The sequence below is a fragment of the Xiphophorus couchianus genome, chromosome 18 (genome assembly GCF_001444195.1).
Source record: "Xiphophorus couchianus chromosome 18, X_couchianus-1.0, whole genome shotgun sequence".
NCBI lineage: Eukaryota > Metazoa > Chordata > Actinopteri > Cyprinodontiformes > Poeciliidae > Xiphophorus > Xiphophorus couchianus.
In genome coordinates this window covers 9,782,122-9,806,413 of record NC_040245.1, presented here as the reverse complement: position 1 = coordinate 9,806,413, position 24,292 = coordinate 9,782,122, and the positions used below count along the sequence as shown (strand labels likewise).

Here is a 24,292-nt window from a genome sequence, read left to right as displayed (position 1 = left end):
GAGTGGTTGCCATGGTAAGGACTGCTGTCCTATGGGGATGGAAACGACACAGCCAGCAGCATCTTGTCACGTTCACCTGTGTTTGAGTGGATGTTTCTGTGCAAACAAGCAGCTGGATCACATTACCCTGTCATCTACACCCTGCAGACGAGGTGCTCTGTAAAGAGTCGTCAGCTATTTCAGCTTAATAGGGGCAGATCCCAACATTACGTTTAATATTAATACTTCTGTGCACAAGGTTTTGTGCAGATTGACACTAAGGTTTCTCTACAATGATCGGACCACTTTTGTCTTTTTTGAGACTCATGTCCCAGATGTTCAGAAAATCATTTAAAGCATGAAAATAAAATTTCCATTTAGCTCAAAAGTAGTAGTGAGTAGTAGTGTTCTGTTGGACCACAAAAAATAAATCTGTAACCCAGACTTGTCAATTTTTGTCAGTTTTTGCATTCATCTGTGTACACTGTGCTTTCTGCTTTTATTCCAATGGTTGATATTGTCTGTATGACATTTTTCAAAGTACTTTTCTCAGAGAGGAGGATGTTCAAATCTGTCAAATTAAATGGGACGATAAGGGATTGTTGAAAGTGGGTGACTCAGACTGTAGGTGGCAAGATAAAGTGGAGATTGGCACATTACCATAAAAAATATTAATCTGACAAAAATATTTTTTGATGCACCAAAAACTTTTTTCAGGTTTCAGAAAAATTTTGTTTTTCTTTGTGTGTGTGGTTCAAGGACCACAGCAGCCCACAAATAGCTGAAATCTGGTAATATTTGCATACTGTCAAAGCACCATCTGCCCCTTTTTGTTCAAATTCCAAAAATACCTTAATATGCGCAGTGAAAACCATTTTAGCATTACCACGAAAGTTAATTTCAACAGTTTTTCTAATCTCTTCTCTGCCCATCGGTCGCAAATAAAATAAATGGTGCTTCTCAATTGCCTGCTTTGCAATCGCCAGCCAGTAGCATGTGAAGTAACAGTGTGTTTAGGTATTTCAGCTTCCAAGCTTCAGTTTCTTTGGAATACTGCAGATCTACAATGTCATTATTATTATTATTATTATTATTATTATTATTATTATTATTTTATTGTATCTAGACTTCAAAGCTCAATAATCACAATAATAATTGCAATAATCTCAGGGGTTTGATTATTGCATTTTTGATGATTGAAAACTGTAAAGTTTTTGAACCATAGTAATCAGCACATTAAAGGTTAGATATGGCACATATTTAGAACTTTAATTAAAATCATCTCCTAGTGATTGTTTCAGAAAACACATTCAGCTGTTCTCAGTGTGAGTTACTTTGAATTTTACAAAAATTTGAGATGACCACATTGTCCACTCAGGCTGCACAGTGGCGCAGTTGGTATCACTGTTGCCTTGCAGCAAGAAGGTTGGGTTTGATTCCTGGCCCGGGGTCTTTCTGCACGGAGTTTGCATGTTTTCCCTGTGCATGCATGGGTTCTCTCCGGGTACTCCGGCTTCCTTCCACAGTCCAAAAACATGACTGTTAGGTTAATTGGTCTCTCTAAATTCTCCCTAGGTGTGTGTGTGTGCATGGCTGTTTGTCCTGTTTGTCTCTGTGTTGCCCTGCGACAGACTGGCGACCTGTCCAGGGTCCCCGCCTCTCACCCGGAACTTTAGCTGGAGATAGACAAGAGCACCCCTCCCAACGCCACTAGGGACAAGGATGTTAGAAGATGGATGGACATTCTCCACTCAGTCTGGGTTTTTAATGCTGTCGGATAATATCAAACACCTACACAGTGACACTGTGGTGCACTTCTGTGATTCTCTCCACAGAACTCATGGCCTCAACTTTAAGTTTAAGCTTTTATTATGAGTCCAGAGATCCTTCAATACGCTCTCTTTCTCAATTGTGTTTCACTGTCTGGGTGGAAGAGCAACAATACGATGGAAAAGGGAGTCTGAAGAATCCAGTGTCTGCTTTATTTTCCCCATGAGGCTCATTTAGTGTAATCAAATGTTTGTGAGTCTGGCAGCATGGAGCTTTGATTCTCGTCACAGAGTATGTGTTATGGTGTGTGCTGTGGGGGTGTGTGAACACCTACGCACATATGTGTGTTTGCTCGAGGTGTGAAAACGGTAGCAGTTCAGGGTTACAGCAGGAGATGCATTACGTCACCATGGCAGCCGGCCTTAATTACTACTAACTATAGACAGAGCAGAGGGTCCAGAGAGAGGGGGGAGAGAGACGGAGCAATGAGAGTAATTAAAAAGTCTATTTGAAACCATGAGATTAATACAACAATGAGATTTGCCTAATAGTTTGTATAATACTCCAATTCACATGCTGCACTTTGGGCATGTAAATGTTTAATGTGACAACGTCTCAATTTTGTGTGGCTTAGATGAAGAAATGACATGCCCCATATTGAAGCAAGAAGTGAATTAATAAACCAAACTGACCTAAATAGTCGAGTAATTTCAGATCATCTCACAGGCTGACTGTAGACAAAACATCACCTGCAGTTCTTTTAAGTTCATGGTGGAAATACAGAGAACTGGTGCTATGGCTTATGCAGCACCAGTTCTGGTCTTATTTTTGCTTTTTTAAAAAAATACAATTTATGAGTCTGTCCTCCCACTTTTCTTCAAATAAAGCATACTAGGAAGCCCAGCTTTTAGCTGAACTTTAACATCATGTAGGCAGTGTAAGTCTGAGTCAGCATAAAATGTAGCACTATCTAATATTATTTGAGTCATACTTCAACAGTTTAAAACAAATCCGTAAGATATAAGAAACTACAGACAGAACAGAGATGTGCCTAAAGCTGACTCAAACTGATTATGTCAGCCAGAGGATGATGTTTAAATCAGCAGTTCCTACATCTGACTGAATGTCCATAAGAATTAGTCAGGTATATTGTCCTCACATTTTCTTTATATTAATAGTCTCATCAATAATCAACTTGACTTGCCCACCAAACTAACTTTATTTAGAGATAAATATACTCTAAAGATTGACTTTAAGTTGTCAGAGCATCACTATGAAAATTACCCCAAATGCTTATATTTCTGCTGCTGTTCAGCATAGCATGTTGAGAGGGTGGCCTTTATTAATTAGTAGCTTGACAGGAAAAAGGACTGAAACAGAAGAGCAGGACATGCAGTACTCGTCGTGCTGCTGGGAATCAAACCTGGGACAGTTGCATCAAGGATTGTAGCCTTTATATATGGTTTGCTTTCTCTACCACTGATCCACCTTTTGCTTCATTTGTACATTTAAAGCAGTCATTGTTGAACCTCAAAAATAATATTAACTTTGACTAACAATTGATTATGTATTCCAATATTCTTAGTTGCATTTGCTTACTTCAGTGTCAAGGATGTAATGACTGATCATATATTAAAACTGATCAATACTGTGATCATTGAGGGGAGTTTGTATGAATATTAACAAGGTATGTTATGTTATATCTGTGTAGCTGACTTTATGGACAAAATCTGTTGGTACTTTTAAACACAGGTCCACCTACACATGTGGACATAGAGCAATGCTTACACACTGTCAGCGCTGACATTTCCCTTTTCTTGCCTAATTAGCTGTCCTTTCTGCTTGCCTGCTGACACTAGTCAGCCAATCGGTGAAGCTCATTACACAAGCTTTATTTCAGGGTCTTTGTCAAATGAAGAATGAATGTGACAGTTCAATCTAACCTCGGCAATAAACCACGCATGGCTGCCCCTTCATTGCTGATTTGAGATTCAGCTTAGCTATCATGTTTGGGTACACTGCATAGGACTTGGATATCTAATTGAAATGCCACCCTGTTCTTTCATTTTATGTCTTTATCTCACAATTTTCTTTATTTCTTTTTAGTTTTGGATGACTGCCTTGGCCATCACCATGCCTGTGCCCTGTGGAGCTTTCGTGCCTATAATTGTCATTGGTAATGAACAATTAACAAAATGTGTTTTAGAACAGTGAGCTCTAGTCTGTCTTTTTGGAATAGGTGAAGTTAGACTGTCATTTAGGAAGTATAATCAGCCCCATCAAAGACTTGGTTCAACAGATGAAACAGGAGAGAGATGACAAATTACACAGGATGTTTTAAAAAGTCTTGTTACAGCATCAGTTTATCATATCAACTTTTTTGCTTCTGGTTCAACCAAAAGAAAGTAGTGACTGAGAGGACAGCCCTTTTCCTAAAAGCAATAAAAAACCCATTATAATTGTTCAGAACTATTATGGCAGAACCCTGATTGGGTCCTAATCGTAATAAGAAAACTCAGTAGAGTCTATCTCCTTTTTGGTAAAAGTCTGAAAAATGTGAACATATTAAGACACACAATGATAGTCTGTGTTTTTCTAAGATATCAGCATATGTGAATATTTCACATCAACTATAAAAATACTGAGAAATATGAGTATGGTAAAGATTTTTATACAATGTAATAAAAATGCAAATGTGGTGAGAAATATATTTCCTCTCCAAGCAAGATAACCCTGAAAGTAGATCATAAAAGGCTAACATAAGTTTCCAAAAAGCCAAAGATGACATCACAGAACCATATATGTACAATAGAAAGAGCCTTCTCGAATTTAACTTTAATAGAGGTGTACAAGGAAAAAAAATATGGACAGATGAGTCAAAATTTGAAATATTTGGACACAAGAATAAAGAGCATGTTTGACTAAATGCATCATTATAGGAAAACAAACTAATACCAACTGTGAAGTATGGCAGAGGAAGTCCTATGATTTGGGTCTGCTTTGCTGCAGCAGGTCCTGTCTATCATCACCATCATAGAATTCACCATGAATTCAGTTGTGTATTAAATAGTGCTTGAGGGAAATGTGAGAGCATCTGCAATCAGAACTGGATCCTGAAACATGATTATAACCCAAAACATTTTTGTTTTAAAGGGATAATATTTGATAGGGTGACCTAATTTGTTTTTAGTCTAGTTGCACAAATCAGTATTAGAAAACTAAACACTAAAAACTTTCATGTGTTATTTATACAATTTTCATCAGCAAAATGCCCAGTATGTTTTTAAGAAATAAGTTTCTACCTCCTAAAGGTGGAGATTTCTGTGGAACCAGATGTGTCACTGTTGCTGGCTTTCCACCTTAAGACTCTAATCCGCCAACTTAAGCCTCCTACGTCCATCAGATGGGGTTTATAGTCTTATCTTTTTACCCCAGTTGTAGCAATCAGAGCTTTGCAGAATTACTTTACACCTAAATCTACACCTTTCACTCCTGTTGTATCTCTTCTAGGGGAGATGTAGCACTGCAGAACAGAATGTGTTAAATGTTGTATTTACAGTTTGGAACCAGGTGTAGTCATTCCATTGTACAGAAATTCAAGTTTTTATTACCTCTCTACATGTAGGCAGAAACCCAAGGTCTAACTGTTTGTATCTTCATCCGTGTGTCCTTGTGATTTGGCCATTGTAGGAGCAGCGTTTGGTCGTCTGGTTGGAGAATGCATGGCAGCCTTGTTCCCAGATGGCATTCACTCTGATGAGTCTATCTATCTCATAATGCCAGGAGCCTATGCTGTTGCGGGTATGTTGAACACTCATTAATTTATTACCAGATAAATTTCTTCTTCTTTTCTTTCTGGTTATACTTTTGAATAAGTATGAATGTTTGATTTGGTCTAGTTGTAGCATTCATATAGTTTTATTCTTATTAGGTTTGAGCTCCCAGCTCAAGATCAAAACTTTCTGATGCACCACAAATAAAAAACATGAAATAGTATGAGAATTGAACATAATGGAAATTACACATCCACAATAAAGTTGCGCGTGTGATGAGATCCAGTGTTGCTGCGGTCCTACTTGTTGACAGCAGTGCTGATTACGCCTCTGCTGCAGCCTCGGCGCCTGCTGTTTTCCTTTTTTTTTCTGGGCTGATGCTGTTGTGCTGTAGCTGATAACTCAGCCCTTTGCAGGCCCGACATTCTGATGAGCCTCTTTCATCTCACAGCAGAGCTCGCTCTAAGGACAGAGCATTGGGACGGGTGGAGAGAGCAGCAGCAGCAGCATTTATCTGAGGGGAGGGAGGCAGACACGGCTTAATTAAGTTATGGGAAAGAACAATGAAACCTGCTGGTGCGAACGCTCCCTTCTAGCATCTGTTTGTTCATTCCCTCCTTGTATTGCTCTCTTTAATTCTCTCATTCTCCACTGTTCCTCTTTTTTCAACTGTTTAAATTGGACTCATCCATTTTCTCTCTGTATGAAGACTCATCCACACCATGCTGCTCTGTCTGTTTAGTCCCAGATTTTATACAACTCTTTATACATCACTTTTAAGAAAGGAATAAAAAGGGTTTGATGCAGAGATTTCCCTCAGTATTAAATTAGATCCGTGGGTTGATTTATGCTCTATGGGCGTATAGAAAAAGAATGTGAATTTATTTAGCTGAGCAGAGAGTTAGAAGAAGAGTTTTAGATCTGATAAATAAAAATGATAACAAGAGAATGACTTGGAATGTTTGATTAAGCAGATTAGTGTTTGGTACACCTTGTTAGAGATTTTTTGGTATTATCATTTTATTCTTACTTTAGTGCACATTCAGCCTATAGATCATTTTGATTTTCTGTTTAAAGTGTTCTCTTCCTTACGTGTGTATGGAGTGAACACTACTGTCTGTTCAACTTTACGCACCTCCTAATTTAGTAACTACCTGTGAGCAGTCGTATTTTGTTTTATTGACAGTACTGACCAAGATTTGAACCGGGCTCAGACCTTTGATCAGATATCACATCTGGAACTGGGTTGTTAGATGTTTGGGTTAGAAGCTTTACAACCTCTGTTGTTTTTCCTGACTGCCCCCTTGCCTGTTCTTCTTTGACAATAAAAACAGGAGCTCATGTGAGAGCAGATCAGAACGCTCTGTAAAACTGCTCGGAGGAGAAGTTTGGCAGAGCCTTCCCTTTTGCAAAAGCTCCACGTAAAATTCATATACGTTGTCTGTGGTTCTTTCTTTTATTTAGGTTCGAAAGGAAAATACCTATCACACCTCTCTGAAAATCAAACACTAAACGTTTTTAAAAACACTACAAGAAACCTAAAACCCAGTCATACTTACGGACAGTCTTTGTAAAGCTTTGACATGCCAGCAGTGATTTTAACCATTTCAGATTCATCTTGACTTAATAGCAGTGAAAATAGATTTTATTTTTATCCTCCTTGCTGTGAGTGGTTATTAATCATTTATTTTACTACAACATGACTTGATGTGTTTAGAAAAACAATTTTACAATAATTCCATGACTACTGATGGTATCTATTATCAAATCTTTTGTCAAATGTTATCTATCTATTGTTATTGGAAACCTTTATAAAGTTAATAACATTCACATAGATCAAACTTATAAAGAAAATAAGGTTTAGCTACTAGAATCTTAATTTTTGATATTCTTAAACATCTTCTTAGGACCATTTTGATTTTCAGAGATTGCACCAGGCCAGGCATTTTTGTTTGTCATTTAACAGACGGGGTCGAATAAAATCAGTTATAATCAGTTTTTACTTGTCAATTTTTAAAATGATGACGACAAATTCAATTACATTTGTTTTTCCTTCAGCTTAATTAAAATTCAGAACAGACAATCCACATCTTGCCATCACACATCAAGTAGTATGTTTAAAATCCACAGTGACGAAAACCCACTGTCGCCTCAACTGCTACATATAAACAATTAAATTAAATGATTGCACTTAAATTATGCCCTTCCTGTCCACCAGTAGTCCAGCTACACCAGTCTGTTACCGGGATGCGCTCTAAAGCCTCTTCAACACGCTCAGCTCCCAGATAGTGAGATACGTTGAGTGTGTTGTCCAGGTCAGAGGTGATTCTCAGATGAAAGTACTTTTTCAGTTTTTTGATTGATTGATAGATTTAGTTTCCTCCACAATGTACTCTGTGCATAAAATTGAAAACGTCTACATGTTTGCATCAAGGGTCAGAGGTGTGAATTGCAGTTTGTCAAAATCACACATAGCATTCTGAAGTTTCCAGCAACATTTCATAAAACCATTCATCATCAGAAAATATTCAGTTAACACGACCCTTGGTGTTCCAGAGCTTACCGTGACACTGCGAGTTACCTGTTCTGCTGTTCTCCCCATCTACAGGTGCTGCAGCCTTGTCAGGAGCGGTCACCCACACCGTTTCAACTTCGGTCATTGTGTGTGAGCTGACTGGTCAGATCTCTCACATCCTGCCGATGATAATAGCTGTTTTACTGGCCAACGCTGTAGCTCAATCTTTGCAGCCGTCGTACTACGACTCTCAAATCAGGATCAAGAAGCTGCCCTACCTCCCAGATCTGGGCTGGGGTCACCATGAGTACGTACACCGTAATATATTGATGAAGAGCCTAAAGCAAATATGCAATAGCACCTGTCTTTTAAAAAATACTCTGTACAACTACAATAAGAAACTACATTTACTTAACAGTTTACCTCTGCTTCAAATTTTCCAAACATTTTTAGAGCAGTGTAAGAGTCCTGTCAGAGTGTAATCCTGCTGTCCACAGACAGGTGGAGCTGTTTTCAGTCTTCAGACTAGTACAGCATTTATTCCTCATTTTATTAATACACCCATAAAAACAGTAGCTTGAAGATGGTTTGACTTGAGGGCAATTTTTTTTTTTTGAACTTTGGTCTGATTTAATTTCAAACAATGAAGGACAGAAAACATGTATTTTTATTGAGTGCATGTAAACTTCTTGCTTCGACTGTAGCTTTACCAGTTTTTGGTGATAGATTTTCTGTATTGAGGTTCTTTTTCTTTGCAGGATTTGCTGGGTGTCCTCAGAGATACACCCGTTCAAGCATTTGCACTTGGCATTTGACAGCTTTGCTTGGATATCTGCAAACTGTTACATTGGAACAATAACCTAAATGTGTCATTCATAAACTAATTCGCAATAAGGGCACAACGAATGTCACTCTTAATCATTTTTGCTGGAAAAGCTTCTCTTCCCTTCGCTATACCACCACCACAATAGAATATTCTGTCTTATGTATTGTAAAATCCAGCATTTGAGTACATGTACCAGTGGGACTGGCATTGTGTCCAGGATCGGGTTATAGAAAGAAATCTTCCTCAATTTATTTATTTATTTTTTTTGTTTATTTTTGTTGTCTTGGGATCAGTATGTGGCTCCCATGTATCAATTCTTATTAGGCCATCCTCTAAAAATTCTTCTAAAAACATTTTTATAAAGTTGCATGTGTGGGTTATAAAAATTTAAAAGTAAACAAAGCTCTGTAAGTCTGTTTACTGACAGAGGCGTGAAATTCAAGCAATCAGATACACACATTAGCATTTCTTTTTATGTTTTTTTTATTAACTTATTCTCTTTGAGTCATTATTTATATATACTTCGGTGTAAGAAGGCAGTACTGCATGCCCCATCCTGAACTGCCTCATCCATTGCGGAGCAGAGGGTCCCAAGAGGCTGCAAGAAAAACATCAGTCGAACAACTCTGCTCTGCTCCCATTGCAGTGGGAAGCTCAAATGACTGCTTTGAAACAGTGTTTGAAAATTATCCAAACATACATCTTCTAACAAGTTCAAGAGTATTTGTTCTCTACTGTATGTAAGGCACGGATCCAATTTTCCTGCATATTTTACAAAACACATCTCAATATTGACTTTGTTTTGCAGTTCTTTGAGTGATGTTATTCCCCTCGGCTGCAAAGGCAGAGCATGTTTATCTGTGCAGAACTCTTTGCACACAAGGCGACAAATTCAGTCACCCAGTTTATTCTTGAGCAAAACGGTCTTTGTTTAACAAAAGGGTCTAAATGGGATGTGACCAAAAATTTGGGTGCATCTAAGAAAAATAGATAGGTGAAACAAGTGTAAAAAGTTAGTCTCAAGCCCTACAGTATAACTCTACTTTGCTTTGCTTATGGCAAAAAAATAAATACTCTTACTACGTACCCCATGACTCTGCCTTGACAGGATAATCTGTCATCAAACATATCAGACATTATTACATAATTATTTCACAGAAAGGGTTGGAAGGTTCAAACATGAAATTATCCATTTTTGATGGATGTACAAAGCACATGTAAAGGAACACTTATATAATGGCTGCTCTGCAACACATCCAGCATGTATCAACATTTATCTTCTAGGAAGAAAAGTCAGGTATTCGAATCACATACAAATTTGACTTTACACAATTTCTATATGCTCATGCATATCTTTTTCAATGGCTTCATATCATACGTTATTCAAAAAAATAACTTCTAAATGTAGAAACTACACTGCCTGGCCAAAAAAAAAGTCGGCACCAAAAAATGGTCACACTCTCTAATATTTTGTTGGACCGCCTTTAGCTTTGATTACAGCCCGCATTCGCTGTGGCATTGTTTCAATAAGCTTCTGCAGTGTCACAAGATTTATTTCCATCCAGTGTTGCATTAATCTTTCACCAAGATCTTGTATTGATGATGGGAGAGTCTGACCACTGCGCAAAGCCTTCTCCAGCACATCCCAAAGATTCTCAATGGGGTTAAGGTCTGGACTCTGTGGTGGCCAATCCATGTGTGAAAAAGATGTCTCATGCTCCCCGAACCACTCTTTCACAATGTGAGCCCGATGAATCCTGGCATTGTCATCTTGGAATATGCCCGTTCCATTTGGGAAGACAAAATCCATTGATGGAATAACCTGGTCATTCAGTATATTCAGGTAGTCAGCTGACCTCATTCTTTGGGCACATAATGTTGCTGAACCTAGACCTGACCAACTGCAGCAACCCAAGATCATAGCACTGCCCCCACAGGCTTGTACAGTAGGCACTAGGCATGATGGGTGCATCACTTCACCTGCCTCTCTTCTTACCCTGATGCGCCCATCACTCTGGAACAGGGTAAATCTGGACTCATCAGACCACATGACCCTCTTCCATTCCTCCAGAGTCCAATCTTTATGCTCCCTAGCAAACTGAAGCCTTTTTTTTTGGTTAGCCTTACTGATTAGAGGTTTTCTTATGGCTACACAGCTGTTCAATCCCAACCCCTTGAGTTCCCTTCGCATTGTGCGTGTGGAAATGCTTTTGCGTTCACAATTAAACATACTCCTGAGTTCTGCTGTTGTTTTTCTTCGATTTGATTTGACCAAACATTTAAGTAATCGCCGATCACGATCATTCAGGATTTTTTTTCCGACCACATTTCTTCCTGAAAGACGATGGTTCCCCACCATCCTTCCAGTTTTTAATGATGCGTTGGACAGTTCTTAACCCAATTCTAGTAGTTTCTGCAATCTCCTTAGATGTTTTCTCTGCATGCCAATGATTTGACCCTTCTTAAACAGACTAACGTCTTTTCCACGACCACAGAATGTGTTTTTTGCCATGGTTGTTTAAGAAATGAGGAGTTACTCATTGTATCAGCTGGGGTTAAATAACTTGTTGCCAGCTGAAAGATAATCGCCTATGCAGTACTTATCCAATAGGAGGCTTGTACCTATTTACTTAGTTAAATCCAGGTGGCGACTTTTTTTTTGGCCAGGCAGTGTATTACATAACCTTTCTCACCACAGCTCACTTGTCACCTCTGCTTTTCTAAACACTTTTTCCACCTCACCTCAGTGTGAAACCTGAGTGTTGCTGCACCTTGTTGTCGTCGATTAGGCCATGTATAACTTGTCACTGCAAAAACGGAAAAGTTACAGAATATACATTTAATCAGGATTCCAAGGTGTCAGTCTTATTTAGCAGCAGTTGGTGTTATTGGGGAAACCAAATGGAGCAACCTTTCAGGTTATACAGTTTATACAGAATGCAGGATTTCTGATCAGATTCTATTCCCAGCTATTACATTGAAACTTGGTTGAATTAAGAGGAAAATCAATTCGATATCTTCCACCTTTGACACCTCAAGGGAAATTTACCTTGGCAGCTGCTGTGGCCAGTTCAGAGGCAAGCACTTACATTATTCTCTCTCATCCACATGCAAATTAAAACGCTGTCAGCAAGCACAGTGCAAAGAGGAAACTTTCTTTAAGGCCTTTTTCATATTTGGGATGATACGGTTGACTGGTGCTAGAAGAACCATTTCGCTTTTTTTAAAAAAAGGAGACAAAATTGTTTTGTTTTTTTCATTTTTTAGTCCTAGCATTAAGAAGTGAATTCTGAAATGTTTATGTGAAAAGTTTACTGTGTAAAATGTTCATTTTTACATAGTTAGCAGAAATATCTTCTAATTCAAGATCTTCTAATGTTTGTGATATTTATATTTATTGCAAAATGACACAATACAATACATATCTGACCAGTTATGTCTCTCTCTCATTAATGTGACTTTGGTTTAGTTATTCTAAGTGACCTAAAACAAGAGATGTTTGGCCCAATTTAGCTTCAGACGATAAGAACAAAAAGCTGCATGTGTGTTTTTCTTCATCTTACAGCTGAAGATGAACTATACATACATAATTCATAGTAAACATACTTCTGAAATAGTGAAAATACAAATAATTCAGGAAACTAATTTAAACCTGGTGTTTTTTTTATAGTTTTAAAACTATAGTCATTTGCTCTGTTTAGGGGTTTTGTTCTTTCACAATACACATTGTAATTTTAATTGCAGTTATTTTCTTCTTCCTGTGCTCTAATATACAGAAGTTTATTGATAGGTTTCCTTCATCTTCCTAAGAGGCCTCCTGGACTAGAGTTGTACATTATATGTATTGAATTGGAGCATGGAAAGCATGGCCATCAATTTAGTTTTTTTACATCTGAGGAAAGGTCAGCACAGCGAGTTGTCACCGGTTGAAAAAGTGGAGATTTGGCTGCATTCCGTGTCTTGGCACGGCTGACGGTCTTGGCAGCGGAAGCCATTAAGCGACGGCTGTCGTGTTTGCAGTTCTTGGCCGGCTCCAGCAGGAAGAGAAATCTGAGTGTATCTAACTGGTGTATTGAGGCGTGTGATTCTGCTGAGCTGAGAAGTGCTCGTGCAGTGTCACCCAGCTTCACCTGAAGTACATACGGCGATGTGGTAACAACCGAAATATGTGTTGACACTGTGACTTTTTATTGTGTTGACCAGTCAGCTGAAAGGCTGTGCAGTCATCATATCTGTAAGGGCAATAATTTAGAAATATTATGACCTTTGTGTAGTATAAACTTTTAAACATGAGTGTTGATACATTTTCAGCCAATGAATAGAATACCGTTTCAGCTGTCTTCTTCCTTTGACCTCATCTCAATGAAACAATAGACATTTCTTTTTTACACCTTGTACATTTCATTTACTCTTCTTTTCTTCCATGCTTGTCTCAGGAAATACAACATCCGTGTGGAGGACATTATGGTGCGGGATGTACGGTACATCACACTCAACTGCTGCTACAGAGACCTACACAGCGTCCTGAGGTCGGGACATCTCAAGGCTCTGGCTTTAGTGGAATCCGCTGGTGAGTAAAAAAAAATCTACATTACCATGCAAAACACAGAGTTATGTGTAAATAACCTGTTTCTGGTTTCTTGTGAAACCACTGAAAGACACAGTGAGGGTTCATTTGTAGCTGAAGGTACTTTATCTCCATACAAGAAACCATTTGGTCCCTCATCTAATTTCTCTGCTCATATTTTCCTTTGGCAGAAACAAATAAAATGAAAATAAGTTAAAATCTTGATTTGCCCGTTAAAATGTTGGGATTTAGTGCACCCATGCTGCTACATATTTATTGTTTATTGGTAAACCCAACCCCAAATTAAACAAATATGTCAGGTCTTGCAGTTTAAAGTAATCAAAGTGTCTGTAAAAAATATTCAACCCCTTGGGTGTTTTGATGATCATGATTGATAAAGTATTCACAAGGAGTGAATACAAATGATAAGATGAGGATTTCAGTTTTGGAAAAAAATATTCTGTTATTAAAAAGATTAAAATTCTTATACTATTAGCAAGTAAGATTATATGAATCACTACTACGTTGCAGTGCAATGATATTTGACCATGTTTTTATGAGAAATTCTTGGAAGAAATGGTACCAAAACTGCCACTTCTGTTCCTGGCAGGTTTATGTTTTTGTAGTTAATCAGCCTGTCAGTGACCTACAGCTCCAACCTCGTCGACCTTTGTTCCACACACTAGCTCAGCACGCATCTTTTTTTTAAGGGGCTAAATAACATCTTAAAAAGGTTTTGCAAATCAGAATCTGTGATGCAGTGTCTCTAACATTTGGGGTATCTTTGTTCAGTGTTGCCAATCTTGTACTCCTGGTTTGCCCTCCAGCTGGCATTAAATTCACAATTTCTGCAATCCCAGTGCTGTCCTCATCAAAGTGACTGATTGATAGAAAAAAACCTGCCTGGGCACAGCTTGCTGATGGCCTTAGTCACCTCATTAAAGTGCAAATTGGGTATTTCAACACTGTTTCAATTATACGGTGGTACAGGAACAATTAGCTGCGGCATTTAACCAAACACCTAATCTGCACGCACCGTCACAAAGGCAGTTACTTAAAGCCGCCAACACATGCACACTAATTATTGGACATTTGCTGCCTTCTGGGCACTTGTTATGCAACTATGCAGACTTCTCTGCAGTACATTTGTTTGTTTGGAAGTTGCAGCCCTCTTCTCTTAGTTCTTTCCTAAATCTCTTTCTACTATCTCTGTTTTTCTTCCTTTGCTTTCTCTTTTCTTTCTGTTTCACTCTTCTAATAAACCACCTTATCCTTTTTTTTATCCTCCTTGGTTTTTGTATCGCTCTTGCTCTCACCCCATGCATCTTTGTCTCCTAACCCAGAGTCAATGATCCTGTTGGGCTCCATAGAGCGTGCCCAGCTGCAGTCGCTGCTCTCCCAGCAGCTCAGTCGCAGCAGACGGATGGAGTACATCAGGGAACGAGCTGCAGCAGAAAAAAAATGCCTGTCTGATGTGTCAAACAGCGATAGTGAGGATGGGCGCCAGCGGGCCAGCCAGGAGGTCCGCTTGCAGGTTAGAGGTCCTTATTGACAAGTGGAATACGTCTAAAGACGATGTGTAGAGAATTTATCAAGAGAATTTATCAGTCAATTAAATAATTTGTATTAGATTTTCTGTGAAACAATTTCATATTTCTTTTTTGTTTCACTTAAAAAGAGCTTTGGGAGTTGATTTTTACAGTGCAATATCTTCATTACATATTCAGTGCATCTAATAAATACTTCATTGCTGGTTGTGTGAAGTTGCAACCAAAATTTTTAACAACACAAAATAACGCATTAATAAAATAGTTTACAGATGCAAATATGAAAAGCTTTACTTTGATGTCCATAACTAAAATCCATTCCCCATAGAAGCCACTTGATTACTAAATGAACACCATTACGTTTGTGACAATATAAATCCAGTTCTTTGATGAAGCCTTGAAATGTTTGTTGGAGAAGATCAGAAAGCAGACGTCATCATAAAGACCAAAGAACACAGTAGAAAGGTCAAGGAGAAAGTTGACCTGAAAACATCTTGTTTTATATTTTTAAACTAGCAGGCCAGACAAGGAGAGCATTAGTAATTACAAAAAGCTTAAAAGTCCATGGAAGCTCTAGGAGATGCAGAAGTCTATTGACAGGACAATTATTAGTTATACATTACAAATCTGTTCCATGGAAGAGAGACATGTAAAAAATAATTGCTGAAACAAGCCAGGTCATTTAGAGTTTGCCACAAGCCCTGCAGAAGATGTAGCAAACCTTTGAGAAAGATCCTCCACTCAGATGAAACGGAAATTAAACATTTTGGTCCTACAAAACGGTATGCAACATAAGAAAACTATAACTGCACATCACCCCTGAAAACAGTGTGCCCCCACAATGTGAAACATGCTGTGAGGACACTTTTATTCAGCAGTGACAGAAAAGTTGGTTACCATTAATGTGAAATGCGATGGAACTAAATGCAAGATGATGGTGAAAGAAAACCATGTTATTTCTCATCTCTCAGTTGTTTCAATTGCTTTGAAATGAAAGTAAAACATGTAAAGCCAAAAAGCTTAGAACTAGGAGTTTGCTTATTTACTCTAGAAAAAGATGAGATAATGCAATTTTTAAGGCAATGGACTACTTATGATGTAAGCATTCACCTAGAGACAAAGTAAAGTCTTTCAGGATTACTATATTTTAAGTCATCAACAATCTGCACACACCCATGTTTAAAAGACAACTCTGGTCCTAATGGATTCAGCAATTAGAAGTTTATTTGTTTACTCTGCAACGCTTGGTGTCCCACCAATATTACCCACATAATGCAGCTAATCAGAGAAACACTTCTGTCTTTCAGTGGAACTCAGAAGATTTTGTTGAATAATGCATTCAGTTAGAGGGAGACAGACACACAAGTGTAACTATCTTATATAATGAAACTGGAAACGTTAAAAATATTGTTAACAATGAATATTCTAACTATTTTTCACATAAGCAATCACTTCTTTATGGCTGTAACTAGATGCTTTCCTCACTTTCTGAGCATCAATAATATAGCTGAGCAAAAATGTCTTCTGGTTATGAAAATGGCTGAAAGAAAACCCACTGCAGTCATGAAATTTTAAATCAAAGCCAACCCCACATTCAGCCTCTGAACTTTATTCCTCCTGCTGGCCTCTTGTGTCTTTGTATGCATTTTCTTTTTTGTCTTGCCTCCTTCACTCCCTTGATTTGTTTCCATCTCCTCACTCTGCTGAAAGCACATTCATTTATCTAATGGGTCCGATGTTAGTGAGAGTGATGGAGCGTTAAGGGAAGATTAGGTGGTTTAGATTTCATCTTTGTGTTTGTGCTTAGATTTCTACTGAGGAGTCCACCGTCAGTACAACTCGTCCAGCTAGTCAGAAGCCTCTGAAACCTGCACTGAAAAGACCGTCTGTTATGGAGAGACCCACTAAGCTTCCGACAAGTAAGTAATTATTTAATCCAAGTAATACTTGAAGATTTCTGAGTGGCTGAACATAAATGGCTTAAACATTACTCTAGCTTCACTATCAAATCTATAAAAAATGACTGTCATTCAACCTTGAAACATGCAAAGGAGACGTTCTTTTCAGAAATCAATAGCAAAAACATCAACAATCCTTGTGCCTTATTTGCTAGAGTTGATAGGTTGACAAACCCTCCTGTGACTGAACTCTATATGAGTCTGCAATGACTTTGTCAACTTCCTTACAGAGAAAATAAAAAATAGATGGTTAAAATGCACATTAACATCAATTTCACTTCTATTCCTATTCCAAAAAATGAGAAAATTAAAATTAAAAATCAATTAAGCTTTTCCTCCTAACGGCTTTCCTTAAGAAAGTCATGCCTGTCATTGCATCTGATCTAATTCAACTGGTTAACTCATCCCTCTCATCAGGTGTTTTCGCCCAGGCTTTAAAAACGGCAGTTATCAAACCACTGGTAAAAAAAACAATCTGGAAAAATCCCTACTGCAAAATCACAGGTCAATTTTCAACCTTCCATTCACCAGCAAAATTATTGAAAAAGCTGTATTTCAAACTCTTAAATAGTTTAACAATGAGCCCCCATTTGTCTTTCAGTTTGGTTTCTCTGCTCACCACAGTACTGAGATTGCCCTAGTCAAAGTGTTCAGTGACATAAATTCAGACTGTGGAAGAACCACAGTGCTGGTTCTGTTGACTTTATTAGGAAGGCGACTGGCAAATTGGCTTGGACTCTCTGGTACAGTAGTCAGTTGGTTCTTTGTGACTTAAAGACTTCTCATCAAACATGCTAACACTCTCTAAGAAGCCTAAAAAAGTTTTTAATTACTGAATGCTGAAGTTGGCTTCCGAACCTTCTTCCTATCTATGCTAAATCTCTCACTTTGTAAACACAAAGAAGCAAGTATTTTTGTTGTTCCCCCAAATAGTGTTGTGAAGCCAAAGATGTATATCACTCATGCTTTTCTATACCTTCATCAGGCAAAAGTTGAGCCAAATCTGATGTTGAAGTATTTAAGCTTTTCCTCATTGGAGAGAGAGGAGCTCAGCAGTCTAGGAGACTCTCAATAAAGAGAAGCTACTCTGTCACATTCTAGGAAAGGTGCTCCAAACATGTCACAATGGGAGACGGGCTGTGACTGACATGGAACCAGCTGGAGAAATTATGTCTCTCAGTTTGTTTGGGAACACCTTTAGGTCATTTTAGGTCACAGCTAGGAAGAGGTGGCTAAGGAAGAAAGCTTTGGAGAGATTTAGTGCAGACTACTGTCAGAACAATTAAATCATGAATAGTGAGAACATTAGCAGTTTGAATAGTTATCTACTGATCAAACAATCTCAAGCAATGATTGTGAATGTTTCTAATTTCCACTTGCAGGCCCACAGGACCATTCTGGCATAGCGTTGAAGAGCCTGTTCTGCTCCAGTCCAGACGTAGAAGCTCTGGAGGTGAGAAAACCATGACCTTGAATACAGCCAATCAACAGGAGCACAGACACAACACACACACGGTGACTCACATCCTGCCGTTCACGCATTCAGTGCACCCACACAGTCCTATCCTATCTCTCACATACAGTCCTTCACGCTTTACAGTACAGTACCTCCCACTCTCTCACACACACATATTCAGAAGACACTCACACACAATCTTAGGTGGCTTCCATTTAAAATCTTTCGCTTTGTCTCAGCCTTGTGTCCTGCCACACTTTATTTTATCCTGCAAATGGATTGTTTTGCTACATTGAAGTTTTGTCATGTCAGTGTTTTCCAGAGGCTTTTAAAGAAATATTAATGTATTTGCAAAGTCAAAGTGAAGTTCAACTTTAAAAATTATGTAGCTTTATGTTATTAAAGCTAAAGTTTAATCAGTAATACTTTTATAACAAGTTTATTTGAGATCATGATTTCTTATTTAATATCAAGTTGTCATAACAAAGACATTTTGAATAATGTCAACTTTGTATTAAAAGTATCGTGATTTACCGAATAACACGTTATGACAACAATCATAAATATTCATGAAGACTTACTCATGTTCATGACAGCTGTTATGTTATGTTATGACAATGTCATAACATAACATAACATAACAGTCTTATTTACAACCCGTCAAATAAGGTGTTACCGGATGCACTTCAACAATTTCAAAGTAAAGTTAGCCCATGAGGCGTTTGTGTAACATCAATTTATTTATTTATTTTTTCATTTTAGTTTTTAAAACTAAGATGATCTCTGGTTGTTTTGAAACCATTTGGGAGGCTTTAGAATAGGAACCTAAATTTCAGTGGTAATATTTGTTAGAATGATGCAATGATGCATTTCCTAATAGCCTATTTTATAAAGATTTACTGCCTGGACATTTGTCTTTAATGGTTCCATGTTTTGACAGTGAGATTTTGTAAATTGCACTGTTGACTTTTTAATTTTTATGGAAGCACCTACTTCACAAGGTTAAGCTGCACCTCCATCTTAATATTAACATAATACCCAGTACCAGTGTGTTCATTTTGAGCTTCAAACGTGTTTTATTTAAGCTGCTGGTGGTTGGAAATCATCAAAGAAAAAAATAATGATACATATATCAGAAAAAATGTAGGTAATTCTCTGCATCTCCCAACTACATTTTTAAGAAACCTTTTCCTTGGAGAGATTTAGTGCATACTACTGTCAGAACAATTAAATCATGAATAGTGAGGAGAACATTAGCTGTTTGAATAGTTATCTACTGATCAAACAATCTCAAGCAATGATTGTGAATGTTTCTATTTTCCACTTGCAGGCCCACAGGACCATTCCGTGGGCCTGCAAGAATAATCTTTTATTCTGTAATCAGAATAAAAGATTACATCCTTCTTCTGACAGAATTACAGTTCAGATAATGTTAGTGTAACTCTATTAGAAGTATTATTGATTTGGACTTGAAGCACTGAAAGGGCTCCATCAGCCCAATTATTGAAGTCTGTACAAAATTTTAATCATTCTGCAGCGCTGGGATGTCATGTCATTACTCATGCATCGCCTCAGGCTATGTGTGTATAGGTGTGTGTAAAACCAAAGTGTGCTGCTGATAAATGACACTGATCAGTTTTGTTGACAGGGAAAGGAAAACCACTGACAGTATTGTGTGCTTCAACCATGCATCCCATCAAGCTGTGTGAGTCCAGAACCATATCCAGGTCTGCTCCATAAAGATATTTTAACGTTGTATGACCACACGAGCCTAAATTAGACCTACCTTAAAGGATTACTTTAGATATTTTAGAGTAAGGTTCTTTGAAGTTATAATCAGTAATAACTCCCTGCAGTAAAAGAAAAAGATGTCATATCACTAGGAAAAGTGAACTGAAGGTCACAGATGAATAAGCCTCCAATTAGCATCACTGCCAACCTACTCTGTTTTAGTGAAATTGGAATCCCAGTATCGATTCACCAGAACATGTTGAGAGACTTTTTAGAAAATTACATACTTAGTCAAGCTTGTTTGTAGGGAGGGCACCATGGGACATCTGTAAGTCATTTCCATGGCACTTGGGGCTTGGTTACAGTCAAGAGAAAAATCACCATCACTGCAGCCCCTGATGACAGCATGCTACAATATTTGATGAAAGCCAGAGCAGCACCAGGTCACCAATTCGCACAACTTCCACATACCAAGGGTTGGAGTTTATTCACAGACTGGAAAGATTGGCTTTAATTTGAAATGTTCAGACTATATTACATTATTTTTTAAAGACAGTAATTACCATAACCTTGGGAGGCAAATTTCCGCAAGGCAATTTTACTTGACGTCAGATTTTCAAGTCTGTCAATATTTATTTATGTTTATTAATTAATGGACAGCAGTCAATCTGCGTCATCTGCTGCTGCCAATTATAATTTTAATCCTTTGATTGAAGGGTACACTTGTGAAGCTCATCACCCAGTCTGTGCTTAGGCAGATGGAGCAGGAGTTAGACCAAGGAATCTTTTTGGGTGTTAAGGGAACCAAGGAGCATGTTAGTCATTCCTGTCTTTCAGAAAGAACTGTTTGTGGAATAATTTCAGGTTTTGCATCCCTGCAGCAGATGGTAGATCAACTTATGGCTTCAACTCTGACCCTTCAGCAGCTCTATTCTCAGTTCTTCTGCCATTCCTTGATTTGTGCTCCCCATTGCACATTTTTGTCATGCTTGACGACTTTTTCGAGACCCTCCTCCAGTTTTTTGTTGCGCCGTCATCTTGCCCACAGCGCCCGCCTGACCTCCATTGCTCTATTGTGACTGTGAAATATTAATGCAGGGCAGATGACATCAGGAGCCTGTTGCACAGATTGATGTTTCCTTTCTTGCTGTTTTCTCATTATTCTTCTCCCACTCTTGCGTCCCTCATGCTTTATTTATAATCGCTTGTGGGCTCGTATTTTTCCTTTTTGTTCATTTTTGTTTTTCCTGACAATTTCCATCTTTCTCCTTATCCATCTTTTTGTTGAGTTTATGTGAGTTGTTGAGGAATATTTGTGCCAAAAATTGCCATCAGAAGACTGAGTACTTTCGTAAGGGGCTGTAAAAACGATTACAGTTGTGTTGGTTCAATTTTTCAATGTTTCTGTAAAATAAAAACGAATGAAACCAGTGGTTCAAATACACAAATTGTAGAAATGATTCTACATAATTTTAATAAAATGGAGAATGTGGGATTCCAAAACTGGTTTGACATGTTTATCCAACGTTGGATTCTCGAGTTATGAAAAATTACTCGACAACTCAACAATTATCTCTGAAACAGAGACACAATAAACAAAGTTTCCATGACATCTCTAGCCTTCAACCCCTAAGCTTGATTATATACATCTCCGTATTTTGCATCCGGCTTCACAAACTTGAGGGCGTTCCACTAAAAATGCTGTTTGAAAAGTGAGTCCAAGCTTCTTTCTTGCTCTACTTTACAACTCTGCTGCCATTTGTTTTTGTTTAGTCAGCATAGAAATAAAAAATTGATGGTCTTGGCTCACTAAAACTGATTACAGCAGCTGTTTATAACCATACATTTGGCCTAATTAGAATGCAAATGTTTGCAAAGTGGAAGTTTACTGACTAACAAAGTGAAAAAGCTTGTTCTATGCATTTTATTTATTGTGACATGAAACACAGACAGTGTTTAATATCAAACCAGCCGAGCTGTTTGTGGAGAATAAACCAGAATGTTACAATTAAAGCAGCTTTGCACTGCTTTTTTGGCACCCCTTTCTGACCCAAAGGATGCAGCGCAGAAACCTCCCAGATGACTGAAAAATCTGCTGTTGTGACTTAAGCTCAGGAGTGTGATGATACTAGTACTTTAGCTGCAACATGGCAGAGAAGACAAACCCTGCAGAGGATGGTGAGAGGAGATTTATAGCAGATTTCTGTTTCAGCAAGGTTGCAGGAACTGCTGAGATTTTTTTCACTTATTTTTATATTATCTAGTTTGTATTGGTGATTGCAGAGAAACATCTAATTTTGTTATCAATCTGGCACAATGAAATGCTTGATTGATTTGATTTAAGTTCATGTTTGTATTTCTGCGCTGTTCCACTTTGTACGACTCGGGTCATCAAAGTCGAACGTTACTGGTGCCTGAGTGGATCTTAATGGAAGCAAATTCTAAGCAGTGTTACAAAGACACTGACTCCATTAAAAATGTCCTTCAGACATCTGATAAGCAGAGTATGCAGGGAACAGGATGGAGTTCTTGTGTAATTTTAGATAACTAAGAGATGAGGGCGAATTTCTCAGGAAAAAAATTAATGTACATAATGTGATGATGACTGCTTTGCACAAACCAATTTTAGAAAACTTTAAAGAGAGAATTTTTTTGTTTGCATTTGGGCAGTTGAATTTTTTTATTTACGACACGCAAGTTTTAATATAAAGATGGAAAGTGAGCTGAAATGTGATAATGTCTGTGAAGATTTTAATTTGGAAAGCTGGGGGATTTTCTGAGTGGTTAGAGAGTAATAAAGTGTTTACTCTGCTGGCACTTTGCTGCAGCCACAGCGTTATTGATGCTGTTATTTTAAGTTGATTCAAGTCTGATCATACATCTTCAAATATATCTTCCTCGCCAAGATACAAATGGTTTTAATTTTACATCCAATTACATCCAACTTCATTCCAAATAATTAAATTTAGAAACGGCAAACAAATGTTACAATTCAAATCTAGTTACCAAAATGATCAGTCTAAAATACTATACAGTTTTGGAAGCAACACTATTGCATGCAGCACCTTAGTAACTAATAGTAACTCTTAGTAACTAATGTGAAGGGGAACTAATGGTGTGCAATTGAGTTTTTGTCCTTTGGTCACAGAATCAACTCAGCAAACTCCGAGGCCCAATGTCAGCACTCTCACTCCCTCAAAACTCTCCACACCTGCACACTCACCTAGCTATTTTAATTTCAATATGACAGATTTTTGTCAGTTACATCTACAGAGCTTTGCAAAAATATTAGCACATTTTGATGTACTTTACTGGGATTTTATGTGATAGACACACAGAAAATGACACCTAATTTGGAAGTGGAAGGAATACAAACAATATATGGTTTCATGACCAATTAAAATCTAAAAAGTAGAGTGTGCACTATTATCCATAACCTTTTATTTGGATGCACCAAAATAAAATCTAGTGCTAACAACTTTGAGTTCACCTAATTGATTAACTGAATCCACGTGTGTAATTTAATCTAACTATAATCTCCCTTTTTCTGTATCTCTTCAAGGTTTTCAGATTTCCATTGTTTTAAAACTTTGCAAAATATTATTGTTAAAATTTCACTTTATAAATATGCACTGTTTGGTGTTTCTACACTGAATTCCATTCAAATATACTGAAGTGCTGCGCAAAAGTTGAAGAGATGTGACTACTTTTATAAGACACTGTGGACTCATCTCAACCTCATCTCTACCTCACACACAAATCCAGACATCGACAGGCTTTTGTGCATATTTTCTATAACCATAAGTTTATATTTTCTCAACAGCTAATCTTTCTAAAAGCTTTATATTTCCTCATCCATCTTTCTGTGTTTCCATGAAAAATAGGAAAGCATTGTGCAAACAGAAAGATGCATGTCAAGCATAAATATTGTCCCCCTATATTTTCATGTTGTGGTGAAGGTTGTACGTTCATGGCCGAGTTGTCCTTGTGTCGTCTGTCAAGCAGTATTATCATTTATCTCAGATAAAGTGCTAGTAGGTGTTTGAGTGTATGGTTGTTTAGTCTCATAAACTCCAGGCACGTCTGGCCTCTGTTTGCATTATGCTACAGTAGGGCACCTCCTGATGCCCTGCGGCGACAGTTGCTAGGGGTTAGCGACAGGTCAGCTTC

The 24,292-nt window shown here is 37.9% G+C and overlaps 1 protein-coding gene across 1 annotated transcript in view; it reads left to right on the top strand.

Annotated features, from left to right (window-relative positions):
- LOC114162003 (chloride channel protein 2-like) overlaps window positions 1–24,292 on the top strand; it is a 78,578-nt gene that overhangs the window by 39,312 nt on the left and 14,974 nt on the right. Inside the window, exons 14-20 of the mRNA XM_028045746.1 lie at window positions 3,856–3,925; window positions 5,440–5,550; window positions 8,131–8,344; window positions 13,300–13,433; window positions 14,774–14,964; window positions 16,785–16,896; window positions 18,318–18,388. Coding sequence (XP_027901547.1) covers window positions 3,856–3,925; window positions 5,440–5,550; window positions 8,131–8,344; window positions 13,300–13,433; window positions 14,774–14,964; window positions 16,785–16,896; window positions 18,318–18,388 — 903 coding nt within the window. The remainder of the gene's footprint in view (window positions 1–3,855; window positions 3,926–5,439; window positions 5,551–8,130; window positions 8,345–13,299; window positions 13,434–14,773; window positions 14,965–16,784; window positions 16,897–18,317; window positions 18,389–24,292) is intronic.